Source organism: Trachinotus anak, unplaced genomic scaffold (assembly GCF_046630095.1).
Source record: "Trachinotus anak isolate AG129_WGS33_773 ecotype Australia unplaced genomic scaffold, CSIRO_AGI_Tana_v1 ptg000021l, whole genome shotgun sequence".
NCBI classification, from domain to species: domain Eukaryota; kingdom Metazoa; phylum Chordata; class Actinopteri; order Carangiformes; family Carangidae; genus Trachinotus; species Trachinotus anak.
The window spans coordinates 21,490,745-21,516,852 of NW_027273872.1; the positions used below are offsets into that span (position 1 = coordinate 21,490,745).

At 41.2% G+C, this 26,108-nt stretch overlaps 3 protein-coding genes across 4 annotated transcripts; all 3 read right to left on the reverse strand.

Annotated features, from left to right (window-relative positions):
- Window positions 1-102: 102 nt before the first annotated feature.
- On the reverse strand, window positions 103-14,492 carry LOC139605636 (sodium/hydrogen exchanger 2-like). 2 transcript variants are annotated; one of them, XM_071457284.1, is made up of 14 exons: window positions 13,282-14,492; window positions 8,022-8,277; window positions 7,258-7,480; window positions 6,394-6,634; window positions 6,035-6,285; window positions 5,703-5,920; window positions 5,129-5,325; window positions 4,914-5,003; window positions 4,314-4,384; window positions 3,986-4,120; window positions 3,033-3,129; window positions 2,742-2,867; window positions 986-1,046; window positions 103-741 (listed from the first exon to the last, which is right to left on the reverse strand). In XM_071457284.1, the coding sequence occupies exons 2-14, from the start codon at window positions 8,263-8,265 to the stop codon at window positions 557-559; spliced, it is 2,139 nt and encodes a 712-aa protein (XP_071313385.1). In that variant the 5' UTR covers window positions 8,266-8,277; window positions 13,282-14,492; the 3' UTR covers window positions 103-556. The 2 variants fall into 2 exon arrangements, with proteins under 2 accessions (XP_071313385.1, XP_071313384.1); XM_071457283.1 differs by having other exon boundaries at window positions 104-741; window positions 2,742-2,870.
- Window positions 10,768-13,242, reverse strand: LOC139605637 (uncharacterized). Its single transcript, XM_071457286.1, has 2 exons — window positions 12,685-13,242; window positions 10,768-12,442 (listed from the first exon to the last, which is right to left on the reverse strand). The coding sequence occupies exons 1-2, from the start codon at window positions 12,851-12,853 to the stop codon at window positions 11,745-11,747; spliced, it is 867 nt and encodes a 288-aa protein (XP_071313387.1). The 5' UTR covers window positions 12,854-13,242; the 3' UTR covers window positions 10,768-11,744.
- A 116-nt stretch (window positions 14,493-14,608) lies between the features above and the next one.
- On the reverse strand, window positions 14,609-25,657 carry sh3bgrl (SH3 domain binding glutamate-rich protein like). The gene is made up of 4 exons (XM_071457287.1): window positions 25,385-25,657; window positions 17,836-18,021; window positions 15,919-15,999; window positions 14,609-15,528 (listed from the first exon to the last, which is right to left on the reverse strand). The coding sequence occupies exons 1-4, from the start codon at window positions 25,427-25,429 to the stop codon at window positions 15,493-15,495; spliced, it is 348 nt and encodes a 115-aa protein (XP_071313388.1). The 5' UTR covers window positions 25,430-25,657; the 3' UTR covers window positions 14,609-15,492.
- Window positions 25,658-26,108: the final 451 nt, after the last annotated feature.

Here is a 26,108-nt window from a genome sequence, read left to right on the forward strand (position 1 = left end):
CAGGGAAAGAAACTACAGCAACTGAGGAGGTCAAGGGAGGGGGGGGGGGCAGAAGTTATTTTAGGAAGGCTGTCCTTGTCAAATTACCAGTGGGTGTGCTGTGCATTTATAAAGAAAACAAGGAGAGGCAGGATTGGTTTGTGTGTGTGTTACAGTGTGGACAGTGACTAGCAGCATTTATGACTGCAAGGTATTTCTGAGGGAGGTGTAACTCTTAGAGAGCCACTTTGAAAATGAATTAGACTGGAGATGCAAATGACCCTCAGACCTCCACCAGAGCTGTTCAAGAGGTGAAACATGGAGCCGAGGAAAGCTTTATTATAGCTGGCCAACACTTAAAATGATAAAACCTGAAGGTGAATTATTTGACCCAGTTTAACAATTTTATTTGGAAGATGTCCATGAAATTTCTAAAACCTTTCATCAGCCTAGTCTTGCTCCCCACCAAAAGTAACCTATCAATTTATGGAGCCTTTATGAAATGGCTGAACACACAGAATTAATTACTTTACATTTCTGTTTCCCTCTTTTTCTTTCTCACAGTCTGTCTTCGCTGCTATTTCTCATTCTCCAAAACAAAGCTGAGATGTTTCTTGGGGGCTCTTCCCACGGGTATTTGATGCTGTGGGGAGATACGATCCTCTCTGGCAGCTGAGGATTTTGGATCTGCTGGCCCAGTCTGAGCTGAGGCTGCTGGGATTGATGAATCCTGGAGGATGGGCCTCGGGCTTATGGAGCACACTGGTGAGAGAGGAGAGGCTAAAGTGGGCTCAGGAGCCGCAAAGTCAGAAGCGTCACGTCATGGTTGTCAGGGTGAAAGACGGGAAGGAGGAGCAAGACAAAGGACAATCTGATATGTCTCTAAATGTTATATTACGAGTACTGAAAATTTGAGAGAAAGCAGAGGCGTGGAGAAACAAAACTAAAATTGTGTATGGATAAAACAGTTATTTCATGAGTACAAACAGTCTGTTTTGCAGTTTACCTGTGTGAGACCTGCTGAGTCCTGCTCTCACTCTGTGTGATCCATCAAACTCTCTGTCCTCCTGTTGTACCAATAGAAACACAGTGAAAAGTTGTTTTTTTTTCCTGAAATCATTTTCTGGCAGACAAAAAAAAAATGCATTTACATTTACTCATTTTGAGTGATGTACTAAGTACTACATCCATTTTGTAATTGCAAGGAGATCAAGTAAAGAAATGCACAGAAAGTGCATAGTAAGTGTTAGTTAGTAATATTCAGAGAACCCTTGTAAGCCACCAGTGGCTGTTAAGTGCACTGCAGCCAGCGTCCTGTTGCTCGTGCACATGCTCATATGTGAGCAAACATCCCGAGCATGAGCTGAAACAGTGACGGGACATACACAAGACGTGATTGATCCGCATCATGTTGATAGATGGGGAAGCTTAAGTTACACTGTTATTATAGTTTAACTATAAATTATATTTTAAACTATATGCCTCTTCAGCACAGGCGCAGCACTAAAACAAAGTGTGGACAAGCTATGAAAAACCAGTTTGACTAACATTATGTTTTTCTGAAACTGGATTTATAAAGCGTAATATCATTATCAGCTTGCTAGCTAGCACAAAATAGGGTAGTGATATTGAACTAATCTGTTCCCTTTGCATGATATACTGACTACATTTATATGATCCATCAACATTAGCTAGCTAACCAGCTGCTATCAACTGCTATGTGTAGTTTTCACTGCAAGACTCAGGAATATCAGCATAACTAAATTTGCTGTATGGTAACACTAACTGTTAGTGAACTACACAAAATGAAAAAAAAAAATGAAAAAAAGATGTGTTGCCACACTTCATTACTGACATGATATTTTCCATCACAACTCTCATTTCACTAAATAAATGTTTCAGTAAAATAGAATAGACCTTTTATATTGTCATAGACTGGTCTAAAGAACAGATGTTTTTATTGTCTATGCTAATGTCAGTTAGTGTTGCACCCAGTTGGCGCTGTATGTAGAGTTGCTACCCCTCCTGGTTTTCCCAGGATTGCTCTCTTTTTTTAGCTACTGTCCTGGGAAATTAAAAAAACGAAAGTTTACCTAATTACCTAGCAACTGCCGTGCATCCACATCCACAACCCCACTGTGAATTCAGGCAGAGGATATGGGTGCTAGTAAGAGTGTAGGTAAAATAAAAAACTTCAATTTATGTTGTTGGTGTGGTGAAATGGGGGGAGAGATGGATGAGGACATTGCGAAAAAAATCAGGTGACCCACTAGCGTCAAAGATAAACGTACACATCCTTTTGACCACAGTCTTCCTGGAAAATTCGTCCCAAGTCTTTTAGATAGAAATCAGTGCACAGGCTGTTTTAGGCCACCAAGAAAGTCGGATATGGTCTCTTCTTTTAGTTTCTTTTAGTTATGTTACAATCTGTTCATGCATTGGTAATAAAAAAAAACAGAAAAATTAATACATATAAATTCCTCCATATTGATACATATAGCACCTTTAAATAAAGTTTGAAAGTTTTTCTTTTGAAAAACATTGATCTACTGTACTGTACTTATTCAAATCAGGACAAAATACAATTCACCATTTCTATTTTCAAAAAGCACCTGATACACTTCATGTGGAAATTTCGTTGTGCAGAATGGATGAAGTATGTAGCATTTTGGAATTAAAGTGCATATGGAATTATTATTATTAAATATTTTGTTTAAAGAAAAATGAAACTAAGGAGAAGGCTTAAAGACATGTTACAGTACCTGTGACCAGTGTGTGATTGTATTACATGTGTATCTCTCTCCCAGACTCTGATGTCTGTGAAGAGGTCTCCTTGTTTTGCCGGTGGTGGTGTCCTGGTGCAGAGTGTGTCTGCTGTAAGCCGGCATCTGCTGGAGTGAGAGCACACATGAACGATGGACAGATGAACAGAACACACCTGTAGTTCTATCTCTATTCTCATAATACTATAAAAAAACAAACAAAATTGGTGGCTAGGTGAAAACAGGTTTCCTAAAACAAACAAGAGACATACATTAGAGACATAAATTTACCTTATTGTTAAAGTTTTGAAGGTTTCTGGACAGGATGCGCCTGATGCTGTCCATCTCCTCCGGTAAGAGAGGGCGGCTGTGAGAGCGAGGGTCCACTCTGAAGCAAGGTGTGAATATTTACTGCTATTCAGTCAAAAACTGTTGTGAAGACTGGTGGTGTAGTGCAGGGTATATGCAGGTGTACAGCATATACCTACTTAATCTACTCTGCCTCTGATTGGCTAATACTTGGTTGGGTTGGTTAGGTGTAGGCATGAACAGTGATGATTGGTTAGTGTAAGCGTAAGAATATGAGGGTAAGCCGATCAGAGGCAGAGTAGGGGGAGGGAGGGGTCAGGCCTATGGTTTGCCAACCTGGGGGGGAAATATCACCTGCCACCTACCTGCCCTGTGGGTTCACCTCAGTAATACTCTTTTGGAATATTTTTTAAATGAGATCATTAGGCTAGATGAAGATAACTACTCAAACAAAAATTTGCTCTCAGAATTACAAACTACCTTCATCATCAGTGCTGTTGGCCAGAAGCTCAGGCAATGAAACCCTAGTGCCCACACCTGCACCTGCACCCCACCCAACTCAGACAGGATGACCTAGTCTGTGGGCCAGTATACTGCAGTAGACTGCAAAAATCAGCATCATTTCTAACTCTACTGTAGCATAGCAGCAAGTTAAGGGACTATGTGCAAATACTGTTGGCTCACATTTGAGGAAAGTAAATAATGTAAAGCATAGTAAAAGTTGATTTTCTGCTATTTTTGACTTTCAAACAAATGCAAATGTTGCTGTGAGAGAGTCGAGTTTTTTAAAGATTTGAAGTGACGCAGATAACCATGATGATCACAAAACCTTTCTTACTGTTTTCAGGATCCTTATGAGACTCATTCAGTAAAGGCCTGAAGGTCCTTTCCGTGCAAGATGCTGATATAAAGTTAAATAAGAAAAGGTTTCTTACATTGGTGGTGCCTCCTCTTCTCCTCTCTGCTCCCTTCTCTCCAGCTCTTGGTAAACTCTGAGGATGCTGGAGCGAGCCTGGTGGTCCTCACGGATCAGGAAACGACGAAGGTACTTTTTGTTGAACTGCTCAAACCTCACTCACACACATACACAAAACATACATTAGTTTCCAGTTGAATGTAGAAAATGATCAGAAACTTTTGGATACGGTGTTTGCTGCCATCTACTGGTGATTTCGGGTCCTATTCTTATGAACATGCTCAACCGCATATTTCAGAGGAAATTCATGGAGGAGGTAAAATAAAAGTAAAGCGAGTGAAACTAACTTGTCTTTCCAGTAGTGCTGTCCCCAGTAACCAACCACATCCTCTATACCAGCCAGCAGGTGATCAATGAGCTAAAGGGAGACATGATATCAACATGTCACTGATATATTTGTCTTGATTGCAGACACATTGCTCTGTATGCTGTGTGTCATGATTTTTTGTTTCCAAGTGTGATATGATTTTGTACATTATACCCACAACACTATCCCTGCATGTTCATTTTCTACACTAATTAAAAAGTAATTCAGAAACATGCTCTTATTATTCGTTTCATTTTCACTGAAAAAATGTAAATATGCCTCTGTTAGATCATTTGCTTCTGTGCGCAGTGTGTAAACTTAATCCTACAATGTGTACATTGTGTATATAATAGTGTTTTCCCAAAATAAGAAAACTGAAATATGGTGAAGCTCTAAAGCTGAATGATAGAGATAAAGCTACAGTGCATGTTCTGGTTGGTGATTTACAAAGGTAAACCCAGCTATATTGAGCTAATGTATTAATTAAACCCTGCGCTACAAATAAAATCACAGTACACTGTAATATTGGTGTCCCAAATTACAGAGGCTGCACTTCGCTGTGATTGCTGTAATTTCTCACCCTGCTGTGAATCTCCTCACTGACAGTAGGCAGAGCTCTCTTCTTCCTCTTCACATCCAACAGCTCTACCAGAGGCTTTATGGTCATCCCCTGGAGACCAGACAGAACCAGACTCAACAAATATAACCAAAAAAATTGCCCCATTAAACTAAACATATGCAACACAGATAACAATACAGGAACTGTTTTTTCTTCACTTAACATTATTCTCCCACCTGAACAAAGACCGTGAAGAGGATGACCACTATGGTTGTTGTGATGAAGAGTCTTTTCTTTGGAAAGTCATCGATGAGGAAGACCAGGGAGAAGCAGATCGCTCCTCTCAGGCCACCGTAGGCGATGATGAACTGATCTCTAAAGGTCACAGCATTCCTCCGCAGCTTGTTTACCACAGCAGTCAGCAACAGAACACCTCAACAGGGGGGAGAAGATGTTGAACCATCCAACTTGACAACTATTTATCCAAAGGCAATAAGATTATACGTTATGAAGTCCAGGTGAATGCAAAGTGCTCTGGAAGTTAAACTGGTCAACTCTAGACAAAGGGAAGCTTTGCACCGAATCAAGGACGTAGTTGAAAGGCCTTCGTTAGTTTGGGCATATAAAATTTAATAGATATTCTATATTTATATAAAACATATAATTTTATAAATATTTATATCAAATATACACATAGATTTAGGGCAGCACAGTGGTGCAGTGGTTAGCACTGTTGCCTCACAGCAAGAAGGTTCGGGGGCCTTTCTGTGTGGAGTTTGTTTAAAGTGTAGGAAAGATTTTGAAAGTTACCTGTGGCCCTCCATACCAGGCAGAGCAGCAGTGTGGAGCAGACAAAGGGCCAGCTCCACATATGGACATCCTGTATGGTGGACACACCCAGGAAGATGAAGATCAAGGTTTCACTCACGCTGCTCCACATCTTCAGGAAGTACTGGATGCTGGTGTTGCTGCGCTCTGACACATTAGCCTCCACATACTGTTTCATGGTGACGGCACAGGTCACAATGCTACAGGAAGGGGCAGGAACAAACACTATCAACAACAACAAAGTCCAATTTTACCAAACAAAGCATCTACAAAAGGAAGTGTTTGAGTTTATGTTAATACTCAGCAGCACTCACGCCATGATACCAGAAAGGTGAAGCATCTCTGAGGTCAGGTAGGACAGGTAGGAGTAGAGGAAGACAAAGAGCGGGGCAATGACCTGCGCTCTGGAGGTGAACCGTGAGGTGAGGGCTGCCACCAGGCCAAAGAAGAGGCCTACAAACAGGCCACCGAGGCCCACCACCACCACCCTGCACCCACCCAGCAGCACATCCAGCCCTGACACTGATGGCAGGCGGAGAAAGGACTCAAACAGCTTGTAGAGCACCTGATGGGAAAGAATTGTATTATGAACGGAATAAAACATTTGATTTCACGCACACACACACACACACACACACACACACACACGCATATACACCACCTCTCCCCTCACCACAGTAACAGCGTCGTTGAGCAGCGACTCTCCAAACACCAAGATGTGCAGCTGTTCGTTAACATGCATCTCCTGGAAGACGGAGAGCACGGCCACAGGGTCGACAGCAGCGATCAGAGAGCCAAACAGCAGGCAGTGAAGCAGAGAGACGTCTCCCAGAGAGCTCTGAGCCAACACACAGACGCCATACAGAGACAAGCCAATGCCCAACACGTTCCATAAGGTTCCCAGCACCGCATACCTGCAAATAGAGTCAGCTGTTTTATAGCATGCAGACATCATAAGACCCACTGAAGCAGCATGTCCCCAAATATATCTCTTAAATTTTCCTTTAAATCTGCATTCGTTTTTTGTGTCACTTGGGAGCACTGCAACAAGCTGTAAACACAACAGTGACATATTATCAGCATATAGAGTTGATATGGAGAACAAGCTAATAGCGAAGAGTTTTCAAGGTATGGGCCATAAAACGAAAAACAATGAGCTGAAAGATGCTAAAACTGAGGGGAGTCTATGGGCCGAGCTGTACGTAATCACACTGGTACTTTAGACAAGAATAATGTTTACAATATTTACCATGTCCATTTACCATGTCATATATATATATATATATATATATATATATATATATATATATATATATATATATATATATATAGAATAATGTTTACAATATTTACCATGTCCATTTACCATGTCATATATATATATATATATATACACACACACACACACACACACACACACACATACTCAAACATTAGAAATAAATTATATATACTATATACTATATATATATATATATATATATATAGTCAAACATTATAAATCAATTAAAAATCGAACATTGACAGTTGTACAGACCAGAGGATGGTACCGAGATTTTCAAAGAACAGCCTCCCTGGCAGGAAGTATCCTGCGTCCAAGACGATTGGCGGGAGCAGAAAGAGGAAGAAAGCATCAGCGCTGAGAGTTGGAGGAGCGGAGTGACGAACACCATATATCACACCTCCCACCAGGAGGCCCACCATGATGAGGAGACAGCTCTCTGGGACAACTGCAGGGACTCGACCGGACCAGTGGAATCCTGAGGGGTTGATGAATAGACATCACAACTTTTTTGAATTTGAAAAATTATGACTTTTTGAGCTGCAAGAATTCACAAGATTTACACATCACAGACACACAAATTCTTACAATGACTGGCTATTAACTATGACTATTAACAAGATGCTCATGTTGGTTTCCCTTATGATGTATTTTTGCGAGCAATTACAGAGAGAGAAAGAGAAAGTCAAAAGTTTAGAAAACTACAGAAGTTTCAATTCTCTGTAAAATGTGGAACAGAGAAATTCTCTTATATTGTTGACATAAACAAGCTGAATTTAATTAATGCTTTTTTTGCTTTTATATTTCAAATATGTAAATATGTGATCTGAAAGTAACAGATGTTTAAATATCAATATAGAAAAAGTAACTTTTTTACTAAACTAATTTTCCCAAACCTGAATTTACACATTCTGTAACTCCTACATATCCTGTTCAGTTTACACCTACATCTAACCACCTGTAACGTCCAATCAAAAGTTAGCTTGTCACGTATGAGTAAAGATAAATCTGAGGTTTACCCAGCTTGGCCAGTGAGGCCAGCATGATCCACAGCACGATCTCAAAGGGAGCCTGCACATGGTGGTAGTCCACGCTGAAAACCCTCAGAGCCATGGGCAGATCAACAGACAGGCCACCATCGCTGCTGTTGAAATCCAGAGATGGGGGCTGGTTGTGGGGCTGAGGGAGCTCAGCAGGGGGGGTCAGGCCCAAACATCCCAGGCAGGTGGAGAACAGCAGAGAGAGAGTCCACAGAGCGGCCATCCTGCAGCCATGCTGGACAACAGGAGAGAGAGAGAGGGAGAGAGAGAGAGAGAATAGGACAGGGGTTATGGAGATGGGGGAGGGCAAGCAGCACACACACACACACACACACACACACACACACACACACACGCACACATACACACACAAAACAACCTGACCACAACTCATGCAACCACTAATGTGCACAGGAATCCCTGAGCTAGCAATGATATCCAACCAGCAGTACAGAGCTCAAAACACACACACACACACACACACACACACCAAATCAGTTTACATAATTTGAGTTGAATAGTGACATCTTTTGTTTTCTGTGAGACATGAAAAAGCTTCATAGTGATGACAGTGCTTCAGTTCTTGAAAACTGCTGCTGTTGTGGCTTATTTGATTTCTAATATCCAGCTATGTGCAAATATAACTGGGATGATAAAAACAATAGATATCACATACCTCAGACAGGTAAGTGTGTATTATGACATATTATGGCCTTTTAAATGATTTAGAATCATGTTTTTTCCTCAAATATCTTCTCTTGTGGCAACAAAAAGGAGAAGAATTTAATTTGCAGGCAAGACAATATCTTTCCCTTCCAGGGTCTTATTATTAATTTCAGAGTTTATCATCTTTCTGTGTTGTCCTTATTTCATCTCAATATGCCTGCAATCTACTCAGCTTCATGGCCAACGCGAGAACTGGTATTTACTGTATTTACTGGATTTGTAATTACCCAAAATAATTTCATTGTACAGGTCATTTACACAACAAATATGCTCTTATTAAAATATGTTGCATGTGCATGCTTTTGTGACTCTTACTTAATAACAAAATTCCAAACAGATGGCATGTGAAAATATTTTTCACCAGTTTTAAAATCTATTGCAGCTTTTGGAAAGTTGTTTCACGTTCTTCTCTGGTCCAAGAGAACAGACTGAAGCTTGGTTTGTCTTTTTCTAATATCTGTTTAATGATGAATTATTAATGAAACCATAGCCACAGATATTGAAAATGAACCAGTTTTTGAAGCACTACAGTGCTCTCATATAACCTCAGGAAATGGTTTGTCATTTGAAGTTGAAATTGGATAGATTTAAGTTTGAAACTAAATAAGTAATGACAGAATACAGAATAATAAAACTAGAGCTCGAAAAGGAGAAAATTATATTGTTAACACTTTCTGATGACACTTTTAAACTCTTTTAAACGTTGTTGTTGTAACTAAAGGCATTCTTAAATAAGTTGTTTATCAATGACATGAGTAATAAGCCATTACTAACAACTTTTAGGATGCTAGACTCTGAAAAGTGGCTTTATCCTCTTCAAGCTTTACTTGCTTAGTTTAACCAGAGCATATGGATCATTTTATAAACTCTATAAAACATGCATTATTAGAAAGTCATGTCTTCTCATGTGACTTTGAAGCTAAATTAAGCTAAGTTAATCTCTTTGTAAGCCACTTAACAAATAAAAGTCATGACTCTTGGCTCCCGGTGATAATACACCTGTTCTTGATATAACGGGTAAAGCTGTCAAAATATCTGTCGTCCATTTAGCTGTAATTTCTTTTTTTTTTTTTTACCCGAGTCAGTCTTGTTACTCATGAGGTTATGACTTTATATTCTGCTGTCATGTGTTCATATGTGTAACTATACAGTTGTACCCAGGTATTCACAGTGAAAACCAGATGCAGTTCTAGTACATGTATGGACAGGAATATAACGTGTCGATAACAGGTGTAGGCCGCACTTCTAAACATTTGAATTTGAACTTGTGCAGCCTCCAGAATTGATCGTTTTGACTTAAGCTTCCCTATGAGATCTGAATGTGGCATTTTCTATATTTCTGAAGCTCTCTGTAACACTAATATTGAGTTCGCTTGGCTGTCTCTCTTCAGTGGATCTTTATCATTGCAGACATTTTGACTTGTCACAGTGGCAACAGCACAGGTGATACAGATTTTGTTAGAAATGGTCAGTTACCTTCAGTGTCTAAGTGAGCCAGCAGGCACAATACAAGGATCCTGGATTTACTGCACCTTAATGTAATGTCTTTTTTTGGTTATACATCTCCAAAGGGTAAAATCTTCTTCTTCCTCCTCTTTTTGTTTGTATTTAATTTTCAGATTAGCAGTTAATAAATGCTCTTATCTCTTCACTGATGCTTTATGGAACAAAGCCTGATTAGACAGCGTCGCCTCCAATCTGTTAATTACAGAAAAACCTCTGTGAATCTCTATTTTCCATCTTTTTGCACAGATAAGTGAAGCGGTGTAGGTTCCAAAAAGCCAAGTGTGTTAGTGCTTCACCATTACCCTCACTGTGGGGGCTCTGAGAGGCCCAGACATCAGGATCTGTGCCTCAAAAGTTACAAATCAACCTTAAGCAGGCAGATGCATCGTAAATCTTAAGGCTGTTCCTCTGTCAGCTCATGCAGGCCCTCACTGAGACCTGCAGGAGGCTTTAAAAGAACTTCAATTATTATTCACTGTGTACAAAATATAAAATATATAATAGACAGAGACAACTGTCTCCCTAATGTACAAATCAGAATATCACGATTAACTTATCATGAGGTCCGCTGCAGGTGGTCAATTGAAATTAAAAATGTAACAGAGTTTGTAGAATTTTCTTTCTCATTACCAAAACTCATAACAGCAGAAAAGCTCCAGAACTTTTATGAAGGTGTTATCTGTTGTTAATCAGTGTTTTAAACAACCTGCAGCCTGAAATTTGAGATTGATATCAGGTTCCTGTTCCACTTTTAGAAATATTGGGGGTCTGGCAACATGTAATATGGCATTTTCATCTGTGCTTTAGCTCATGTTTCATCATATATTTCCTGCTGTATTCTGGTACAGAGGCAAACGACGAGCACACTGAGCAGTCTTTTCACTTCCTTTGTCAAAGCAGTCGTAGTCCATCTCCATATTCAGTGTACCAGCCGGAATATGGCTCTGCATCTCCTGGTTTGTGGATAGGTCACAGCTCGGAAGACCTGTCATTACATGTACAAAACTCAAAGATGATTATTTATTTTAGTTTATTTACTGCACAGGGATTATTTTACAGGATACATGCCTAATTACAAGGCTTCCCCGTGTGCAGCATGAGTTTACATTACAATACAGTTAACTCTTTCATATTACCTGCCTATAACACACACACTTATAATGTCAGTTAAAGAAATTCTCATGTACAACAGGTTAATTCAGTGTGTTGTAGTACAACAATATAACAGCAGGTGGCACATGAGAGCAGGTAAATTTGAGGCATCATTTCGGCAAGCAAGTTCATACAGACACAAATAGATACATTACATAGATACAGATAAACCAAAATAAAAGCTTGCATTGTTTTAGTGAATTACACTTGTTTCCATTTCACAGTCATGTGTATGTGTAAAAAAAAAAAAAAAAAAAAAAAAAAGCCTAACTAACCACTGCATTTAATACTTCTGCAGGATGTATTCATCATGTGTCATTACTGATGAATATTGTCAGTCTCTGAAATCCTCAGCACAGGGGAGCTGAAGTTGGATGAGCAGGGAACTAAGTTCTGGGTGCTCAGATAACTAATCTTCTTGTCAGTGTCTCCTCCTGATCCCTCCAGACTGGCCACCAGTGAGTCTGGCCCCTGCAGCTGGCTGCTGGGCTGAGGCGGCGGCACCAGGCCGTGCAGGAGGCTGTTCCCCAGGTGGGAGTTGCATCGAGCCAAGTTGTCAGTCAGGTGCTGCATGTACACCTCTTCTAGCTGTTTCTCCAGCAGCCCATTCAGTACAGAGTTTGACATGGGCTCCAACCCTGATCCGGGCAGATCCAGGCTGACATTCTCACTGGCCCCCATAACCAGATATCCCTGGTCTGGTATGGATGAAATAGCGTCCCCTTGTTGGTCTTGCTGGGCTGCCCATCCTGGATGTTGGTGAACTTCTGCAACAGCAGTGTAAAAATCATGCTGGGTGACAGTGGCTCTCAGTGGGTTGTGTGAGATGCGGCCTGAGTCAGCCACCTGCAGGTCTGGATACTGCTGCAGGAGGCTACAGTCGTCAATGAAAACTGTAAAGTCGGGGTCCACGATGAAGGCAGGTGAACACCCGGGGATTGAGAGGCCTACAGGATCATGAGGCAGCACTCTCAGTCCCTGAGGTTGGGTGGAGTCTGACTCTTCCTGGTTTGAACCTGATTACAGAAAATAAATTGGTAATTTAGATGTTTCAGTTTAATTTAGTTTTGTTTGACATTTTTGCTATGTGGTATGAACTCATTAGTAAGACAATGTCTGACAGAGGAAGATCATTTTAGTAAAGGGGAAGCAAGGAAACTAGACCATGTAAAATTAGCACATAAAACAAGTACGGTAAGTTAGACTTCTCATTACATCAGGCAGTTTATATGTTAAAAGTTTTGATGAGGCTGTTTACCTGCTTCAGCTGAATCTGTCCGTAGGCCTGTAGAGTCTGACTCGGCGGGAATACACTTGAACGGGTCCGGACAATGAGTGCGTGTCTGCGTTTTGTGTTGTTTGGAAGCAGAGACAAACTTTCTCTCCTCTCTGTAAAGCAGCACCCTGAGAAAACCTTCGGCCAGCATGGCACAAGCGGACTGTCCTCTTGTTTGATGGCACTATTTTGTGTCCTCTGGTTGTCAGTCTTAGGTGCTCATGGCACAGTGTGATAGCATATGTAACTGTGAAGTCCTTAAGGCCTGTTTCACTTCTGCAAATGAGAGCTTGCCCCTCCACCCACCTCTACATTGTCTACTTCCTTTATTAATTTGTAACTGAAAATCAATGTAGCACGCCAGCTGAGAAAAGAGCCAGAAGGACTCAGATCCTTAACTTTAAGTAAAATACAATACAATAGTCTAAAAACTCCCCATCAATAGTAATAATCCTACATAGAAAATTCTACTTAAATTACAGCGCAGGGTACAGTACAGTATCAGTAAAAAGGACTTAAAGTTTGTAACTTTTGCTATTGCTACATAGCCAACATTAGCATTAGCAGCTGTTAACTTACCAGTTTAGAAGAATCATTTCAAGGTCAGCGTCCAACTTCATTCCTTTACTCGCCAAGAGCTTCATCTCTACTTAAGTTAGCACGCTATCCAGTTAGCCCCGGCCCCTCTCATCACTTTCCAATAGCGACTCACTGTAGCCTCCAATCTGCCCTTAAGACGTTGCGAATTATAACCTCTTATCTTGTAAACGCAACAAAGGCCGAAGCTCTTGTCAAGCGATAATCACCACCAGCCGCTCCTGGCAAGAATTCACGTTCCTCGGCTGAGAAAATAGCCCCTGTAAAAGAGCTGTTTGTTAGTTTTGCTGTTGATGCATAGCCAACATTAGCACTAGAAGTTGTTTACTTAGCAGTCTAGAAAAGACAGCATCTAGAAAACTAGAAAACTAGAAAAGTTCAGCATCAAAGGTCATTCCTTTACTCTCCAAGAGCTGTCTGCATCGGTGGAAATCAACCTTCCTGCTTTGCTGAACTATTTCTATCACTTCTTTTCTTCTACTTAAGTTAGCATGCTAACCAGCTAGCCCCTGCCCAGCTGTGGTGTCCAGTCTGTCCTGAAGAAGTAACACCACTCAGACAGCGTATTATAACCTCGTCTTGTAAATGCCTACCATGGATGAAGCTCTTGGTAAGGCTGGTAAGTAAACAGCTGTTAATGCTAACGATAGCTATGTAGCAAAATTTACAAATAGCTCTTTTCCAGTATCAAAGCAAAAGTAGTGATTCAGTCCCCTGTGACTGATTTAGTATATGTTTTACATTGTTAGGGCATTTCTGAATCTGGGGGCAGGCCTCCCTGTGAGGGCTCGAGAGATGATTACCAGTTTTACTCAAATTTGTATTCATGTTTTTGCTTTTGCTGTGAAATATTGAAGAGTTTACTCTCCTTTGGCCTCAAACAGGTATTTAAAACCATGTGAAAAGTGTAAAGGGGAAATATCTCTCTTATGTGGAACTAATAACTAGAATGGACAAGAGCCCCAGCCACACACTGTTCTTCGTAGAAAGTTGCAAACAAAAAACACAGAACTACTCTGAGAAGTCATGGGTGTGCCTACAAAACCTCACTGGGATTTACGCTCTGGACAAAAATTGCAACACATGTAAAATTGCAATACATGAAATTCCTTTTAGTAGCAACTAGGTACCATATGGAAGTCATCATTCTTACTATACGCTAATTGCTCAAAGTAGATTTTTCATCGTCCACTGTAGAGAGAATAGCCGCGTTCTGCATTTATTGTACATGAAAAATAAGAGTTTATTATGAGGAGGCAGAACATTTTTCATGAGTATTATCTATATAAAAGAGTATCAAGAGTCATGCTTGCAGTTTTATTTCTATTTTATTTTAGGGAAGGTATCAACTTATGTAAGACAGGGATTTACAAAACAATGTGAAACAGGATGCCATCAGCGAAATGAAACAGCTATCCAACTCCCCTAAACAACAAAAACAGCAAAAAAAAAAAAAAGTCAATTTCACATCCCTCTGTGTTTGCATACTTGTACATTTTGGCATGTATTATCATTTTCAAACATATATCATCTTGTAGAAAAAGGTTTGCTATTAAAACAGCATTAAGACAATATAAAGTAAAACAAAAACACAGAGAATGGGATTGTAATAGGTAACTCCTACAGAAGGTGCTGCAGTTTTGGCGACAACATGACAGGAGCACAACATTTGATTCACTGTTTGCAGAATTCAACAGATAAGACGTACACTGATTAAACCTGTCGAGTTACATAAATAATAATAATGTTTTATGATCTAATGCTAACGTGGATGATGTTCTGTTGGCCAAACCATGAATCTGTGTTACAATTTTCAAGATGTGCACATTTTCTTGTATCCCATGATGTGTTCTCAAACAGGAAGCTACACATTCATGCATATGGTTGATTGAAATGTCATTAGGCCAATAGGCTTAGCAGGCTGAGGTTAATGGAGGAGGCAGAGCTGTTTTTAGATACCCAAAAGTCTCTGCTTTAATACCTCCTTTCACTACAGCTGACAAGGCACAGCTGAACACAGAGCAATAAAAAAAAAAAAAAAACATTCTGAAAAATCAAAACCGTCCACATATTTATAAGCTAAGTGAAATGTTGCTTCTTTTTTTTTTTCCTGGATCTTCTCCAGGTCAGTCTGGGTCCAGGTCTGGGTCTAGGTCTAAGCCTGAGGTCTCAGGTAGAAAAGATGTAAAGCTGCTACTGCTGTGCTTTCTTCGCTAGAGCCTCGGCCTCCTGGAGAGAGACAGAGGGGGAGAATAAGAGGAAGAGAGTGTGTTATATTAAAATGGAGGATACTGGTTTATATATCCCCTGCCACAGCTCAGAGGAAAACCCCTCTGTTTCTATGGTAACTGGCACACCTCCCTGTAGTTCCTGTTGTGACAGAGGGGAGGCACAAGTGTGCAGGAGTAAGAGGAAGAGGAGAAGAGGCCTACTTGGGTGTTAGATTATCATGAACAGATGTATTATGTAATATGTGTGTTTTCTGTATAGAAATCACACAGTGAGGATAAATATATATTTAGGCACCTAAGCCGTTTTTACAGGAAACATGGTGAGGCTGTAGGAATGCAGTTCAATGGAAGGACAGCTATCGGTGCGCGTTTGTGTTCATAAGCTTACCTTAGAGCCTGGGGGAGCGGTCAGACCCAGAAATGCATACACAGCGTTGTCCTCTCTGGCATCAAAGAAGGCCTCATAGTTCTGAGAAGGAAGAGGAAGGAGCACAGAGAGAGAAGTTTAGACACAGATCAATAAGTGGTTCAGCTTGCCTAAATCTGAACAGCCACCAAAAGAATGATAATGTGAGACAAGCTTTGAAGCAGCGCCCGAGGCCAACAATCTGAGCAGAAATGCCACAAGTCTGTGAGAAACAGTGGAGGTTCTGTTATTTGTCAAAGAACAGGCCTCTGTAGTCAATCTGATGGGAGGGTATTGTCTTTGGGAAAGCAAGCCAGTGTAAACAAACTAACACATTCACCCATTTACTGTTAAGCTGTCTACAGTCTCCCTCACTCTGGATCCCTCACTCCCTCTCATTCCTTTGTTTCCCTACTTTTTTCTCCCACACACACATACCAGTACACATACAAACAGATTTTTCAAAGGGGTGCTACAGCTGCAAGTATCCTGGGAAATGATGTTCTCTTTGTCTGTGACATTCAATATGACCCATTCTGCGTGTGCGACCTCACTCCCAGCCATCCATTAGCTGCACAGCATGATTCCTCGGTGCACTCAGGCCCTGTGTCTATCGAATGGGAGTTACTCAGGACAGAAGGTTGGGGTGCATGGCATATTGAGTAGAGTGTATCTAAGCTGGGCCATAGCTGGGATGTTAGAAATAGTGAGGCCAAAAAATCCCCCTTTGTAATCTTGACATTTCCGAATAGCTAAAAACATCATCTGGAAATTTTCAGTTCTATAAATTTTATCTCCACACAAATAAGAAATAGTTTGACATTTTGAGAAATATACTTATTTACTTTCTGCAGAGCCATAGATGAGAAGATCAATACCAGCTTCATCTTTGTCCATTAAGCCTAAGCCATGTGACGGTTACAGCTACTACAGTGTTATTTAGCACAAAGACTGGAAGCAGGCTTAGCCTCGCTCTGTCTGAAGGGGGAAAAAAATCTGCCTGACAGCGCCTCTAAAGCTCAGTAATTTATATGTTATATTGTGTTTATTTAATCTGATCAAAAACCAAAGTGAAGAAACAACAACTTGCAGTTTTAAGGGCGCCTGCTTCTTGTTGTTAAACCTTGGGTTTCGTACATCTCAAACAAGGGTGATATAACATAAGCTGTAAGCAGATTTTGCAACCTTTTGATAGACCCAGTACATTTCTCTCTGTTTCCAGTCTTTATGCTAAGATAAGCTGACCGGTTTTACTTTTAACAGATAAAATATTGGCAGTCTATTGATCTTTATTTTTAAGGAACAAATTCTGGTAGGGAAATTTAAAAGGCCGTTCTATTATGAGTGTAATTTAATATTATTGAAATTGTAAAGCAGCCATAATTATTTTATGGCTGCTTGGGGGAGGTGGAACAAGCTAACATTAACATATTACCACTTCATGGTTAACATGTCAGCCAACAGTTTCCTTTTCAACAAAATCCAGCAGATATGGAGGAACATTAGCATTCTGTCTCAGTCCACCTGCCAAATGTAAGGCCAACGTTCACACCTCAACCAGCTTCTGAGGGATAAACCTGGTTACCAGAGCTTTCTCACTGAAAACAGCTGCCTGTTGCTTCTAGACAGTTGGTGAGGTTGACGAAAACGGTGAAAGGGAACCAAAACAGTAAATCTGTGGGCTGTAAATAACAAAACAATGAGCTAAAAGAAAAGAAAAATGCTTTGTAGAGCTATGGGGAACTGCAGACTTAGGTTATAATTCTCTGTGGATTCTTCCTTATGACCAACATTGTTCACATTAAACAGAATTATTAACAGCTTTAAACATAGTTGCTCTAAAAGCAGCATCTCAAAGTCATGTGAACAGTTCAGGGCATCTGTGTGCATGCGTCTCACCCCGCAATATTTGCTTTCATTAAATATCTGTGGGGGCAGAGGGTTCCCCGTCGCCGGTCTGGACTCCTCCGGAATATTCTCTCTCATCCACTTCCTGTTGGCCTCATTGGCTGCGATGTCACACTCCTCGAACTCAATCTTATTGGCTGCCAGGAAGCCCATCACATCCTGCTGCTGCTTTTTGATCTGTGTGCGGGGGAGATGAGAGAGGGGAAGTTGTCAGTTAGAAGTGTGTTAACTTCAGCCGTATGAGGAAACATGAGGGCCTCAGTTCACCGTCACCGTCAGTCTGCTGCAAAGAGAAGAACACACACTTCTCTGCTGTGAGAAATTACACTACAGAGATCGCAGGCTGCTCTGTTACTAAGTTACCACTCGTTTTCTGACAAGTGAATGAAGTGGTACAAGAGTATTGAAGAGGGTGAACTCAGGCAAGGCTAAGCAGGGACAGATTGTTTTTTATCTGCATGAAAAATGCCAGATAGCGAGAACGACTCCCACCATACTCTCTCGCATTTTAACAGTACATGTTCATTTATTGTTTAAAATGGAACCATTTCAAAAGTATTTGTGACACGTTGCATGCTTTTAATTTGACAGCATGTCCAAACCTATAATTTTAAACAATAAAGTGAGCATATTTCCTGCAAAGAAAGACTGTGTTGACAGATCGCACATGAGAGTTGCTGTTTTATTTGTGCTTATCTCTTTTATGCAGATGGGATTATTTTTGACAGGGACACCGTTCTCAAAAAAAAGACTTTGGTTGCATTTCTACAACATCATATTTACCATTAACACTTGTGTCATTTGTCACACTGAAAATAGTCCCTCCTGCTTGATGCAAAACTGCAAAGCTTTCATCTAAGAACAAAACCCTGCAACTCAAAAGGAAGTGAATAACAAGAATAACAAGAATAACAAGGTGACATCCTTCCCATATTCTAGACACACTTTTTGGGATCTCGCCTCTTTCAAAGTGCATTTATATCAGGTGTGTCCTTATGCTACACCACAAGGTATCCCACACACAATCACACACAACAAGACAATAAAGATGCTACAGAATGTTTGACTGTCTGTGTCATTCCTGCTTCTGCCTCTTTCTATATGGATGTCTGTGTGTGACTTAGTGTATGAAATTTTAGTCCAATGAGCTTCCAGTGGGTGTTGTCAAGAGGGAGGATGGCCCTACAAGGCCAGACGGAAACAAGAGCTCCTCTGGGACTTGAGAGGAGGTAACTGGTCAAACACGAGCCAAATAAGGCCTGCTGCAAGGAGACACACTCATCCAGCCTCTGCTGCACACACACGCACAAACACACACACACACACACACACACACACACACACACACACACACACACACACAAACACACACTTAAAATTGAACTAAGCCAACATCATGATAAAACATAATACAGTTACACATTTAATAATGGATTTATTTTCCTTGTGTCAGTCCAGAGAACTCCATGTGAAGGCTCCACCCTGCTTTATGGCGTGCAGGAGAGACAGACAGGTGGATTATTTAACAGCCATCTGCTGAAACAACACCGAGGCATGGAAATGAGGGAGCTGACAATGCCGGCAGATTAGCCGTGACACAGTTTGAAGCATTTAATGGCCATTGCACTCCCAAGGCCAAAGTCCTAAAAACCAGCTCTTTCTCCACCTGCTTGGGACAAAGCAGCCAAGTGGAACGCCATGAGCTCAGACTCACTTTGACTCACTCTGCCTCTCCAAACACACACAGGGACAACGCTCTCTCTGAGGGAAGAATCTGCACGGCCTCCTTGTCACACTCACTCCACATGTTGTCTCTTATTCGACAAACTGGAGCCTAAAATGCTAAACTGACAACATAGCGATCCTTCTGCTTTCTTCTCTTTTCTCCTCCACTTTGGCGCATGCTGACCATTCCCCCAACAAGCCTGCATTGTGCTGTTGCCAAGCAAAATTAATTTGTGGGGCAAACTGGCCACATACCATCTGCCACTAACTGTAATTGCACAGTGAGAGTTCTCAGCTTTGCCCCCTTTAGCAATTTGTATTGCTCTCCGGTGTCTTCAGTGGGGATCCTGGTGATTTGTTTTTGTGTTTTTATGGAAGAAACCAGACTTTATCCGTTTTTTTTTTTTTTGGGTGTGGCAATAAACAACTACTCTTCTCTTGTTGCCTTGTATCATTCAGTTTCAGTCCTTATCTATCAGTCTGGAATGTTACAAAAAGACTTCCCTGTCCTATCTAGATAGACAAACAGTGAGAGAGCAGAGCCAGAGTCAGCCTGCAGTCAACTGACAGGACCTGGACACTCCAAATTTGATTTCCATAATCCATGCTTTCTCTAAGCTTGCCTGATATGCAAACATATCTTGACACTGAGCTTAACATAATGCAAAACCAGGTAAACTGTGTCCCTGTGTTATTTGTTTTGTCCACACGTGATTCAGGCAGTAAGTCTTAGTGTTTTTAGCCGGGCTACACCAGTCAATCCACAACTCATATTCATGTTTGTTGACTGAAATGTCTCAACAACTATTGGATGGATTGAAGTTTACATGGTCCCCAGATGATTAATCCTGATGTCACTGATGATCCAGTGATCTTTTATCTATTGCCACCACTAGGTCAGAGTTTTCACATATCCTGTGAAATATCTCAACATCTATTGGATATAATGGCACCAAATTTTGCACCAACATTCATGGTTCCCAGATGATGTACCCTAATGACTTTGATGATGATCCCTGACTTTTCCTCTGTTGCCACTATGAAGATGATTATGACTACTTGAATGTTCTGACCAAAAACCTGCAATATTAATTACATCCCATCAGCCTCTACTGAACTTTGTGTTTAGCATTAATCAGCAAAGTGTGATAACCTAAGATCGCGAACATAGTAAACATTATACCTGTTGAACCCCAGCACGTTAGCATTGTCACTGTGCTCATGTTAGCATGCTGGTGTTTGCATTTAGCTCAAAGCACCACTACACAGCTCTCACAAAGCTGCTGGCATGACTGTAGATCCTCAGCCTCATGTATGTTGCCAGGTAAATTGTCACTTAGAGACATTTACTAAACTGATTTGAAATGTTTCCTTCTGATTTTAGTTCACTGATACAGACGCTACATGAGAGAAACAATACGTGGCACAAATCTGTTATTAACTGTATCCAGATACCAATTTTATCAGCATGTGAACTGGTGCTTTACTTATGTGTTATCACAATCCCTTGACAGTGCATGTACGCACCCATGGAAGTCATTTCTTGATTCACCAAAGTAAGTCAGTCTAGAATGAGCACAAGTGCATGTGTTTGTTCCTGCAACAGTAAGATCTGCAGAGCTCAAGTTTCAGATTCATTCAATAACTGCTGCTTTTCATTCTGTTTTAAACAACAACACAAGAGATCAGAGGTAGATTTTAGTGAAATGTATATTGTTGCACTGATCATTATTTTTCACCAGAACCTGAGAAAACAAATGAGGAAAAGAAATCTACATCATATGTGGTTTGGTTTAAATTCCAGAAAATCATCATCATCATCATCATGTGAGAGTTGTGGCAGCAGAGAAATGAGATGAGATTCAGGGCAATGAGATGAAAGTCAGACCTGATCAGTCTCAGAACAAGGTCAGGCATGAACAGCTGCCAGACAATGGCAGGCATTGATTGGACGCACTGTATCTAGAAACACAAGCTTGGATCAATGTGGTGGAGACTGATTCAATCAGTGATGTTGACTTAGAGCTGGGGTCAATCCACGTCCAGTTCACTCAGATGAAAAGGATAAGACGTTTGTCAAAATTTCTTCACAGATACCATGAGACTAAATGACCTCTCTAATCCAACATTCGAAGGCAGGAAAATCCACTCTCTGCACTGAAGGAAACATGACTCAGCCCCAGCCCTGTGTGTTTGTAAGGAATAAAGGTTTTGTCTTGATTAGATCAAGTCTGATTTGTGCTGAAAACAGTGACTTACCGGAATTTTAGCAGCAACAGTAGCCTCCACCCAATCCTGAGCTCAGTCAGCATTACAACATTATTACAAAAGAGCCTTACACTGCTCCTCTGGCTGGCTGCCCTCACTGCTGCCTAAAGGTGAAACAACAGCAAAAGGCCAGAAATAAAGAAAAAAAAACCTAACTGACTCACTGCCAACCCAAGCCTGACCTATACACCATAAATGTCAAACCAACAGTGGAGAAAGCCCAGTAAATATCCGAGATTCTGAGGCAGAAAGCTTAAGAAAGCACACACAGATACGACACATCTCACCGAAGAGGTTCTCAAGTCATTGCTGATTCTTAGTGGGTTTATTGTGGCAATGAGGAAACTGTACAATACTGTGTCTGCAGGCAGTAAATGTGCTCTTCTCACAGCCAGATTTCAGTTTGCCCAGTTGGCTTTTTGCTCTTGTCCAGATACACTGCTGCAGGTTTGTTTTTTTGTATGTGTGTATGGGTGTCTGTCTGTGTGTGTGTGTGTGAGTGTGTGCGTGTCTGTGTGTGTGCATGTGTGTGTTTGCATGTGTGGATTTAAAACCATTTCTAGTTTTGCTATTCAAATTTGGCCTCAGTGTAACCATAGAACCAGGTGAGAGAGGAACATGGGGTGTTACTCTCTCAAAGACACTGAATGTACAAATCTCATAAGAATATTCTTTACATTTTTGTCACAGCTAAGGTTTTCACAAGGATACGTGTATGCAGTATGACCTAATCTTTACAGAGCCACTGGCGGTAACACTAGAAGTGTCCCAAGAGAATTGACAGCGAGTCACAACACCATTTCCTTAGGTGACTCAAACCCACTGCTTGTCACTACTGGGTGGAAATACGATGGTGTCAGCGCTCATGTAGTTTGCAGGGATACCACGGTCCACATTGGATTAGCACAGGTCAAGGGTCAGGAGAGAATAAGCTGGCAATCAGTACTTTGCTCAGGGACAATAACTCTCACTAGCTGTGGTTCCAATCTGAATCTGTTTTTGTAGCTTATTATGTCCGTTTTCTTCTGTCCCAAAGGTGTCGATTCCACACAATTATAATATGTTAGACTGTATTTTCTGGTGTTTTGCTAAATCCCATGACATTATAAGATATTTATTTAGGTTACAATCTTCTTTAAACCACAGCCTTTCACAATGGTAACATTTATTCCAAGACTAGTACTGCAATAAGTATACACAAGTATACTTCACTCTATACGCAACAGGTATATACAAGTATAGCAAAAGAGCCAACACACCCAACCTCATCTATTCACCATACCTGCCGATGGTAAATGTTGAGGAACAATGTTGACATAGATTGATAGTTCTTTATAATCAGTAATTAACATATTGTACTTCTCTCTAACTGAACTTTGTAGATTATTACACATCTTTTGTGAATCGGGTGTTGTTCTCTTATATTAGTAAATCCAAGACTTTCGTCCATCAAACCTTAGTAAACTTAGTCTTTGAGATGTTTGAGCCTTGCAGCTACGTAGATCCATTTCTGATAATTTTCTGTTGTTTTGTGGATCACATTCTGCATAAAATCAATAAGCACAAAAAGCTGTTAAAGTACTTGAACACAAACCAGAAATTATTATTTGTGAAAAATACATCTGTGTGAATAATGCTGATTGTTGTCGCTCGTCAGCTGCTAAATCTGATGCACCCCTCTGGCTAACACTCCACACTGCCTCCCTCGCTGACCTACAGTCATTTCCTAAGTGGGGCATAAGCTTTAAATGTTGGTTCTGATATACTCCTACTTGTCTCCCTGGACTGGCTGTTGCCCCATTCACATGCTTAACTAGATGGGACTGATTAATGCAGCAGCAGACACTGCTGGATAGTGGAATGCAAATCACACTGCTGTGTGTAGTCACTGATGCAATCGAACTGCAAGCTCAGTGAGGGCAGAGTTTCGACTACAATTTGTCACTCAGTCAATCAGCAAATGAACTCAATTTCACAAACACATTCTCACTGCATCATGGAGAGACAATTCAAAAATAAATTCTGTCAAAAATCAGACATAAAAGTGAGCCCTGTAAACTCTATAACGTGACAGCATATCCCATATGTAAATGAACTCAAAGCGAGATACCAGCAAAATGAGCTACCATAGTGGAGCAGAGCAAGATAAAACAGACATGATGTGCCTATGGACGCTCGCTATAGTCAGTACACTGGTGCTGATCTGCCAACTCTAAATAAAAGATGCAGAATGAGGATGATAATGTGAGTGTAAATGTGTCTATGCAGCATTTAAAAGTACATAACCTCGCCCACTAATTCTGGCAGACTCTACTAAAGACAGATCAATGAGGGGTAATGCATTTTCACAGACAGGCTCCAGCACAGTGATGGCATCACCAGCTCTAAACTGCTCTGACTTTATAGGAAGCTCCTGTCCTTTAACACTGAGCCCTTGCAAATGTCACTTACTGGATGAGCAATAAAGTAATTCAATCCTGTCCAGATGACAAGAGACTCTGTGTTCGATCATTTCCTCTGTGTGTGAGCTGCTTAATGAGGTCAAATATCATAAAGGTGATCTAAACCACAGGATGTGTGTGATGAATGACTTTCGTTTAGGTGACTTTTTTAAGAACAAGGATTTTGATATAGGGCTGTTATACCTGTGCTACTTGCATCACAGCACTTTCAAATCTGCATTATTGAACATTTTAGTAACAACCTCAGCTGTGAGAGTCACTGCTAAGATGCTAGAAACACTTTACATCTCCGATTATATCCGGAATCTTGCAATAGCTGTAAGCAAAATAGATAAGACTACAAAAATATCATATCATAGCCAGAATTCAAGGTTTAGTGACCTCCTACTGTAGTGCAGAATGAGTCTAGGTGGATCCAGACCTCCAGCAAGTCCTAAACAGTGCCTAAGTATTCCTGTGCTGCAGCTGCATATCTGAAAAGGGGCCCTGGGGAATTGCATCACCGTCATTCCTCTCCACTCTGAAACTGGCAAAAAATGAAGCTGAAGATCCTCCAGGCTGCAGCACAGTGAAAACAAGCACTCAGACACACAAGTTGTCTGCCCTGGCATCAGGTAACAGAGTGGGTGAATTTAAGTACATTTACTGATTTTTACTACATGCCTCTCCTGTTTTCAGCCTGGTTCCAGTTGCAAAAGCACTGAGCTGTCACTCCAGGAAGCACTGTGACTAACCACAGCCTAGAGAGAAGTGTGTCCTGTACTCTCAGTTGCCCACCTCAAACTTCCTCTCTCCGTCTGCCTCTGTGACAAAGTTTAAATAAGGGCAGAGAGAGAGAGAGAGAGAGAGAGGAAAGACTTTGACAGACTCCATCTGTGTCCAAAGTCTTGAGGAGGGCAGAGCTGCATGCTTTCTGATGAGTCAGACCACTCCAGACTGAGGTAGGATGACAGCCGGATGGACATCAGTTAGTGAGTTCAATGAAAGTTCAGCCTCCTTTCTACTGCCTAACAAGCTGGATGCTGCAGAGAAATCCAGCTAAACCCTCGGTTATATAAAAGCCATGCCATTCTTTTGTCCCTTACCGAAGTGGATCCAGAGGACGATGCTATGTACACTTTGATCACCATGTTAAATCCCTGATGCTGACTGGAGTCCGGTGAAGCAGCGGTCGATTGCCCTCCTTGCAGACACGGTGCAGATTGCAAATTGTTCGGCAGTGAGACAAAACAACAACAACAAACTTCCCAGGCTGAAACGCTGTGTGTCTGTTGTAGGCAGCGCAGGCTATCTGCGCAAATGCTCCGGTTCTCAGCACTGGATGGAGCTTGGCTTTCCTCCTCCGCCTCTACTCTACCTCCCCGCCCCTTCTACTCTCTCTCTCTCTCTCTCTGTGGAGCAAGAACACACACTCGGAGACACGTACACGCACGCACAGAGAGGCAATAGGCCTGTCATACTGGCAGCACAGTGGGGGTATATTGTCTGAATTTTAGCTTCGACCCCATTGTCTGCAAGCCAGGCACTGGCTTTTGTTCTTCACACACTGCACACATGCACCGCCGCAGGTGTTGAAGTAAATGCAGGTGTGCTCGCATTATAAAAGTGTAACAAGGTATGAAATCTGCTATGGTTTTTTTTTTTTTGTTTTTTTTTTTAACACTTCTGAGCGCTTTTGTGTAACAGCACAGCCTCTGGAAGCGCCGTCTTTAGCAGCCACATTGATTAGACGGGCTTTGTGGGCCCCCTGCAGGCGTCTGGGGTAGACGACGCAAGGCTTTTCCCTGAAACGAATTTAGGAAAGCCGAC